Source organism: Pinus tabuliformis, chromosome 2_2 (genome assembly GCF_031772625.1).
Source record: "Pinus tabuliformis cultivar Carrire ecotype Pingquan chromosome 2_2, CPIR1, whole genome shotgun sequence".
Taxonomy (NCBI): Eukaryota; Viridiplantae; Streptophyta; class Pinopsida; order Pinales; family Pinaceae; genus Pinus; species Pinus tabuliformis.
In genome coordinates, this window is record NC_142300.1 from 957,974,351 (window position 1) to 957,983,612 (window position 9,262).

Sequence of the window (9,262 nt, forward strand, 5' to 3'; positions counted from 1 at the left end):
TTTAATACATATATAAACAATATTAGTTAATCATATTTCTTAATTTTGGTGATGGCATTCAACAATACAACATTTTATTAGTTGTTTTATTTTTGTGATGAATTCTTTGTCTTTATTGTTTTTTAGTTTAATTAAACTATATTTAAGCTAAGCGACAGGTACTAGCTACTATGTAGCCCTTGTTATAAGTGTTGGAGACATGGTATTACACATTAATTTTGCATATTCTTTGACCAAAAAATTATGATGTTTATCCATAGTTTAACATTGAGATTTCAATTTTTGTTAATTTTTATTATTATTTAAATTTCTTTATTTGTAAGTTGATTGGTTGAGGTTGAACTCTTTGGTAACTTCCATTTCTATTAGTTACTAATTTTTTGTTTTTAGTTTTATTTCTTTTTTATTTAGCCTTTTCATTTCTGATTTTTTTCCTTTTTTCTATATTTCCATTTTCATAAATTATAATTTTTCTACGTATTTTCAATTTAAGATGACTTACTATATATATATATATATATATATATATATATATATATATATATATATATATATATATATAAGTTTATCATATTTCTTAATTTTTGGTTACGACACTTAAGAATACAACATTTTATTAGTTGTCAACAATATAACATTTTATTAGTTGTTTTATTTTTGTGATGAAATCTTTGCCTTTATTATTTTTTTAGTTTAATTAAGTTATATTTAAGCTAAGCGTCATGTACTAGCTACTATGTAGGCCTTGTTTATCACAATTATTATAATTTTTTTATAATAATAATCTATTGTTTCATATAATTTATAAACTAACTATTATTATTATTGTTATTTATTTATTTATTTTATTTATTCCTTTTTTTGTGCCCGCTTTCTTATTTATTTACTCCCTAATAATATTACTTAATCCTAGTTTGTAATATGTTTACTTATTAATTATTAATTATTAACCATTAATATTATTATGTTAGCCTACATCTATCTTAACTCCAAATCTACCAGATTTAACATCTTAAATCTCTTGAGTTGCAAATCTCTTTTAAAATTAAAATAGGTTTGATCCCTTTCGATACTTGGAAGATGAGTTAAGATGGATCTAGGCTAGTTTAATTATCCACAATTATTAATTTAATTTAATTTAATTAATTGATATTATTATTATTATTTTGACAAAAACGGTTATGGAGTGATTATATTCATCTTGGCCTGAATGCCGAAAATCTGTTTACAATGAGGATGTCTAAATCCTGGTGCATCTCACTGATGAGAGTGAGAATGCTGCTGAAACTTGAGGTCTTCTTCCTTGCTTGGGTTTCTATAGATTCTATTTCCGAAATTTTTCCCCACTTGGAAATACAAACAAATTTATTTAAGATCAAGCAGTAAAACATGACGGTGCACAGCTTATGGGATGGGTTCCCATGATTCTTCTCCGTCTTTCAGCTTGACCCCGACAGAGAGGAGGGCAGCTTTGTTTGCTTCACTATCCACATCTTTGTTATGTGTTCTCAGCACATGGTAGTAATTCAACTTCTGAAAAGCGTTTTCTAGGCCCTTAATTCTGAATATCAGCCTAGCTAGCTTAAGATCTGAAGCAGGGGTATTGGAGACCATTGCGTTTATAATGATCTGGGAGTCACCTATAACTGTTGCTTCCTTTATGTTTAGCTCCTTAAGGGTCTTAAGGCCTTGCAAGAGAGCCAAAGCCTCAGCTTGAATGCTGGTTGAGTGTCCAAGCCCCCAAGCATAGGAGTGTATTTTTTCCCCAATTGAATTTACAACAACACCTCCTGCACCAGCTCTGCCCGGATTACCCTTAGCTGCCCCATCGAAGAAGAGAGAGTGCCTTGAATGCGATTTGAGCCAGTCTTGAAAGTCTGCTTCCGGTTTCCTTATTTGCCAATCTTTAAGAGGAGGGGCAATTCTGATTGCTGGGTGAAATTGTAAGTCAAGGAATGAACCCCAAGCGATATCCTGCTGGCTGAGGCTAGAATCATCTTTTATTTCAGACAGGCATTCCTTTATTTGACATTTGATCTTGACTTCTACGGCCTTGTGATGCTGTCTAGAATTTCTAAAAATTCTTCTGTTGCGTTCTAGCCATATCTGCCAGCAAATAACTTTTGGAAGAATAGCCCATGCTGTTTTGATTATCAGATTTTTAGGAGGAGGACCAGGATATTTGTTTGCCCAATTAGAGAAGAGATCAGCGGTGGAGCAAGGGAGCAGAAAGTTGGGATCCAAGGAGTGAATGAGGGAGAACCAAATCTGCTTGGAGAAGATGCATTCCAGGGTTAAATGGGCTGCTGTCTCAGCATTATCATTGCAAAGCGAGCAAATAGAGGGACCGTAGAAGCCTATTTTCTGCAATCTGTCAAATGTTAGGATTCTGCCATGACAGAGAAGCCAGGCAAAAAAATCGATTTTGGGCCATGACTGGAAACGCCAGATCCCCTGCCAAGGTGCTGGATTGGTGGGGACATGTGGTCTCTCGATCAACTTAGCATATCCCGCGGAGACTGTATAACCTCTGACTTTCAGCCCCCAGCCTTTCGCGTCTTTTTTCCTCCTGTGCGTGGGCGCCAGACCATGGAGAAGATCGATCAGCGTGGCCCATTCGTTGGTCAAATGGGCTGGCACTTCAATTCTTTTCCACCCTGCCCATTCAGTGTCGTTCCAGAGAGAAATGTCCCACAGCGTACTCAACCCCTCTCTATCCATCCAATCTCGCAACGCTCCAGTGGGGACTCTGTCTTCGATCGGATCCATGAGCATGATTTTATCAGTCCAAATGCTTATTTTTTTGTCGTTTCCAGGGATCCAGTGGGCGTGATCCTTGATTAGAGAAGCAGCTTTGTCATATAGCTTGAGGAACGATGAGTTGGGCAAGCGGATCACTTTGTCTAAGCAGCGGGAGCGAGGACCTCGGAAGTATTTTTTCCAGAGTGCCATTTGGGCCCAGCCAGGATTGGGCGCGATGATCCTCCAGATGATCTTGGCTGCCATAGCTACATTCTGCTGGCCAAAGTTTTTGAAGTTTAAACCACCCTCCCACAAAGGCTTGGAAATGGCTTCCCAACTGATAAGGGGAATCTTGCTTTCGTTCTGCTTTCCTCCCTTCCAGAAGAACCTCCGTATGAACTCTTCCATTTTTTTTAATATGGTTGCTGGAGCGAGCATCCCTGCAAATTGAAATAGAGGGAGGCTAGAAAGCACTGATTTGATAAGGACAGATTTACCAGCAGAGTTGAGCCAGGTGAAACCCCAGGCTTGGATTTTAGACTGAAATTTTTCGAGCTGAGGGAGCCAGTCTTTGCTTGCAGGTCTTTTGTGAGCAACAGGAAGGCCCAAGTATTTGAAAGAAGTCCATGAAGAGGAGGCTGCAAACCCCAGACATCTAGAAATAGCAGAGAGCAGTCTGGGTGGGGTATTCCAGCTGAAGATGTGGCATTTATTCTTGTTTACAACGCTGCCTGAGCCCTTGCTGAATTCTTCCAGAACTGCTTTGAATTTAGAGGCAGAGGAGAGAGAGGCAGCACCCAAGAGCAGAGTGTCATCCGCAAATAAGGCGTGATTAATGTTCTTGACCCCTCTTGCTATACACAGTCCAATAATATCTTGGTCTTGCATTTTTTTGTCTAGCAGAAAGCTGAGAACAGAGGCTTGGATGACAAATAGCAGAGGGGAAAGGGGACACCCCTGCCTAAGCCCTCTCGAAGCTTTGAAGAAATCTGTGGCTCTTCCATTTACAAGAGGAGCAATCCATGGCTCCGAGATGCATGCCCGGATCCAGTTAATGAAATTTGTTCCAAACCCAAACCTGCTCATGACTTTTAAAAGAAAACTATGATTTACTCGATCAAAAGCATTTGCTAAATCAAGTTTAATCACCATACCTTGTTCTTTTCGATGAAGACTTGAATGAATTGCCTCCTGTACTAGGGTGAAGTTGTCCATGATCTGCCTCCCTTGGATGAAGCCTCCTTGATTCTCCGGAATTATTTTGGGAAGAATGTGCTTCAGTCTATTTGCTATTACTTTTGTGATTAGTTTGTACCCAGTATTGCATAAGGAAATCAGCCGGAATCTACTGAAGTTGCTGGCGCCTTTTTCCTTAGGTATGAGGGCTAAGAAGGCAGAGTTTGTGCTGCCGCCTATTTTCTGAGTGTTCTGAGATTTTCGAATCATTTTGAGCAGGTCCTTTTCAACAATAGGCCAACAGACTTGGAGAAACCTGGCAGAGAAGCCATCCGGCCCAGGGGCCTTATCCGGATCCATATCATAAAGGGATTTTTTAATTTCATCTTTAGTGACTTTGGCCTCCAAGATTTCGTTCATACGAGGAGAAATTGCAGAAGGAACAGAGTCTAACAAATCTGGGGATTGTTGTTGATCCTTTTCTTCACTGTACAGATTTAGGAAATGGGCGTAGGCTGCCTTCTTAATGTCTGCAAACTCCTTGTAAGTGTCGTTGTCCTCCTTGATCTCGGAGATGGTGTTGAAGCATTTTCTGATCTGTGCTTGTTTATGGAAAAATGCAGTGTTTCTGTCCCCTGCTTTGAGCCAGAGATTTCGAGATTTTAATCTCCAGTATTCCTCTTCAGCAAGACAGGCCTTATGATAGCGCTGTTGCAGATGGGCCTCTTGATCCAGCAGTTCCTCTGTGACTATAGCATTCTCCATATGCGTTTGATGAGTGGCAAGGGAGACTTTAATATTTTTTCTTTCTATATCAGGTTTGGACAGGTTTTTGGCCCATCTTTTTAGTGCTCCTTTTACCCTTCTGAGTTTTTCTTCCCAGATATAGAAGGGGGATCCTTTAACAGGTTGACTCCAGCATTCCTTGACTAGTTGCATGAAGTCTGGCTCCTTGACCCAGAGGGGACTGAATCTGAAGGGAATAGGACCCAGATCAAGATGAGCTAGTAGGTCTAGCTTTATGGGTTTATGATCCGAGATACTGCTAGCAAGGATGTGCATTCTGGGCTCTAAGCCAAGCAACAAGTAGGAGCTTTGAATGAAAAATCTGTCTAATCTGGCAGCAATATGACCAGGGCCTATTCTTTTATTGGTCCAAGAGTACTTACCGGAAGAAGGCTTGATATCCAGCAAGTCCCAGTCTTGCATGAGATCCTCCGCCCATTCCCTTGCCGGATCTCGGACTGCACTACCTCCCCTTTTTTCAGACGAGTGAAGGGTGAGGTTGAGGTCTCCAACAATAATAATATTTTCCAGATTCATTAGGTCTGCTTGATGTCTTATCGAGTCCCAACATACCTTTTTTTCCCCCGCACTAACTGGAGAGTATACGTTGAAGATGCAGTGTATTTCTTTAGTATCCAGGTTCTGCATTTTCAGCAGCAACCAGTGAGTGTTGCTAGCCTCACTGATGACTGCAAATTTATTGGCGTTCCATAGAGTGCCAATCCCTCCCGAGGCTCCCCTGGCAGAGACTGCTCTTGCTTCACTTTTAAACCAAAGTTTCTTGCTTGCTTGAAGGAAGACTATGTCTTCCAGCTTGGTCTCCTGGACGAGAAGTATGTCTGGAGTTTCTGTTCTTATCAGGCTTCTCATGGCTTCTTCCTTGACTTTACTCCCCATACCTCTGCAATTCCAGGAGATGACCTTCATTATTTATGTTTCTGGTGGGCTCCCTTGGAGCCTTGGGGCTGGCTTTTCGGCATCCTAGGCTTTGAGGCTAGCAGTTTTTCTAGAGTTGGCTGGCTGCCTTGTAATTTTTCCTTGTACGTCTCCTCCTCTCTTTTTTCCCTGTCCGTTTTACGACCTCTCGTAGATCTTCTTACCGAGGCTTGGGACTCTCCTATTTCTCCTTCCTCCTCTGATTCATCCGTGTTCTGCTCTTCTTCATTATCTTCTAAGTTCTTACCTTTGGGGTTTTCAGCGTTTGTACCTTTGAGGGAGGCTGAAGATGTACCTTTGCTTGGAGAGCCTGGATTTTGGTTCTCGATCTCCTCAGTAGGTTCTGTCTCCTTTTGGATCTCTACCTCCTGGGTTTTCTCTGGTTGCGAGCTGAGAGGGTCGAACTTATTTTCTGAAGTTGGAGAAATATGTTGAGCAGAAGACTGATGAGGTCCTTTGCCACTAGGTCCTCCCGGCTTCTTGGATTTGGAGCGCTTGACTTGATTCCATCCATCCTCCTTTCCCTGCACAACCTCGTTGTTGGATGGGCAGCCTCTGGCGAAGTGACCATAAACATGACATTTCCGACATTTGAAGGGTAGTTGCTCATAATCCAGCTTCTGCAAATGCGTCCAGCTTCCTACATTTATTTTGATGGCCTCAGGAAGCCCTACCTCCAGATCTACTTCTACACAAATCCTGGCGCAGTCGTATTGGTCCTTATTGTTCGCTCGGTCTATAAATTTCCCCAGGGCATTTCCAATGTGCATCAGTGAGTCCCAATTCCAACAATGGACTGGGAGATTCGGGAGTCTAACCCACACCGGAACTGCTTTGGGCACATCTACTGCTGGATCGAAATCCGGGGTCCATTTGTTCAGATACAAACCCTGAGGGCCCATGAAATAGGGGCCGTTTCGGAAGATCAGGTCTTTGTCTTCCTTTGCAGTAAATTCGAAGAGGAAGTATCCTCTCCCCAGAAAGTAAGAGGTAACATTTTCTTTGATCAACGACGCCCAATTTCTGATGACCCAGCTCTCAGTGGTTTTTGGAGACGGCCATAGCCCAGTAAACTGGCCGATGAGAGCCCGTTCGGTCAAAGACAAAGCAACTTGGATCGGGGTTTCAGGAGGGAGAGAGATCACTGGGATATCATCCAGCTTTTTGACAAATTTCGAGACTTCAAAGTTCTTCTTCTTTGGAAGCCCTGCCAGAAGCCGATTGAAGGCCTCAGAAGGCGAGAGTGGCGGAGGAGGAGAAGGGGACACCTGGGGAGAGCCCAGTGTCTCCATGACCGCAAGCCCTAGGGATGGGCCTGTCAAAAACCAGCGCAGACCTCCATTAATCAGCACACCCGCAGGGAGAGAGGGGGCCCCAGGCGGATCCGCCCGCAGGGAGCAGGGCGGCCAAGAGCGGGCACGCTCACAGGTGATCGAGCGTGCAGGGTGCGGCCTCTAGGTTTTGTAGCGGGAGCTGAGAGCAGCAGCCGGAGAGTATTTTCTTTGTTATAATCAATCTTTTGACTCAATATTTGGTTACAAAATCATTATTACTCATTGTATTATTATTATTATTATTATTTTTAATGTAATTTGATTGAGTCAGAATGTTTTAATTAATAAATATAATTATATTTTTTTTCAATTTAATTTTATGTAATTTGATTTATTCCAAAATGTTTACATAAAATAATAGGACATGACAGGACACCCTCTCTTCCATACTGGGCTAGAAAGCACCTCTCAGTGCAATAATGAATTTTGGTCTTATTATATAGATTCTGATCCATCCTAACTCTAGAACTACCAAACTCCAAGAGGGATCAAATCTCTTTTTACTCTAAAAGAGCTTTGCACCTCAAAGAATTTGATTGCTCTCCCTGTTTGGTAGATCTCGAATTAAGATGGACCTAAGCTAGTTTAATTTTTAATTATAATTATAATTATAACCATAATGATAATGATAATGATAATTATATATATTTTTAAATGTTATTTTTATGTAATTTGACCAAGTTAAATGTTCACATAACATAGCAGGATAAGACGAGACACCATCTCTTCTATACTGGGTTGGAAAGTGCTCTCGACACAATAATGAATTTTGGTCTTATTATATAGATTATTCTCTTATTATTAATATTATTATATTATTACAACAATACCTTATTCTATCAACTATTTTGATTTTTATATTATTTCTCTCATAATGGTTATTCATTTTGATTTTTCTCCTAACCATTTAGTTCTTAGGACTCCTTGCTATTTATACCCCTTGTTGGATTAGATTCTCTTCATTTTTTCGTCCTGAGAATGAACCACATTGGTTGGGGGAATGCATCAATAATTAAATTATTGATGTGATGGATCCATAAGACAAATTTCAAAATAACTCTACTCACAAAAGCCTCTATTTAGTTATATATATATATATATATATATATATATATATATATATATATATATATATATATATATATATATATATATATATATATATATATATATATATATATATATATATATATATATATATATCAAAGAAGCAAATATTATTTTATATTAGAAAAAATGGATTCTAGGCAAGGACCTTTACATTTTTCTTCATGTTCTAGAAAGACACTAATTTAAGAAGTCCAAAATATGGAGAATCTATCCTTATGATCACATTTGCCTACTATTCTAAATAGATATTGGCTATAAACTTGGGAAAAAACTCCAAAAACATTCTATATTGTTATTACATTAGAAAATTTCAAAAGATTATATGATTATTTGTCAAAGTAGCCTCTTGGTGCATTTGTCTCGCCATGCAGCTCAGTCCCCATCCCATCCAATTATTTCGGTCTCCCAAATGCATCTAGACTTTTTCCTATATGGTTCATCGCTGGTTCCAACCGTGTCCACGCAAAGTAATGCTCCACTATTGTGATTTTATTCAAGCGTTGCCACCCTAATATCCAAGGTTATCAACTCAAACAGAATTTCAGCCTTAAACTACTCCATCTTTCCATTCAATACACTTAGTATTCATAAGTAGCTGATATGATTTACGCTCATGCTCCTTCGTAAAACTCTTCCATTGAAGGGTAGCCAACAACCCTCCAATTGCTTTTAACAAGCTTGCCAACAACCTATTTGTTTTAACCTACTCGTCCTCATGTAACTAGTCTCCCAAGTTCGCAATTGCAAGACTGCTATATACCACGTATCGAACTTCGAAGGGGGAGGGCTGCTTTTGTTCACAACCATGAGCGCTCAGCAGGAACATGGTGTGGTACTGGAGCATGACATAAAGCTTTTTATAACCATGCCTCCACCATAAATGCCCCCCTGAAACATTGATATGTGGGATTGCTAAATACATGCCTGGATCTTGATCAACTCGGAAGGTTGTCAATTTTATTAAATAGAGAGATAAACGTATTAACATTAGTTTATAGAGGAGTGAATGTATAATCGAGGCTGAGGCTCTCCTCGCTTGTGTTAACAATTTCCAACCTTGCTAAAGTGAAGCCTTATGCCACTTGTTCTCTCAATTCACTACCTCACGTCACGAGATGTTAATGCAATTTAGATATTGGAGATGCCACTTGTTCTCTCAATTCACTACCTCATGTCAC

General features: G+C 39.8%; 1 protein-coding gene across 1 annotated transcript; it reads right to left on the reverse strand.

Moving 5' to 3' along the window:
* Nucleotides 1–1,404: 1,404 nt before the first annotated feature.
* On the reverse strand, nt 1,405–6,932 carry LOC149196397 (uncharacterized). The gene is made up of 5 exons (XM_089408272.1): nt 6,554–6,932; nt 5,749–6,376; nt 4,058–5,605; nt 1,788–3,820; nt 1,405–1,688 (listed from the first exon to the last, which is right to left on the reverse strand). Exons 1-5 carry the CDS (start codon nt 6,930–6,932, stop codon nt 1,405–1,407), a joined length of 4,872 nt encoding a protein of 1,623 aa, XP_089264398.1.
* Nucleotides 6,933–9,262: the final 2,330 nt, after the last annotated feature.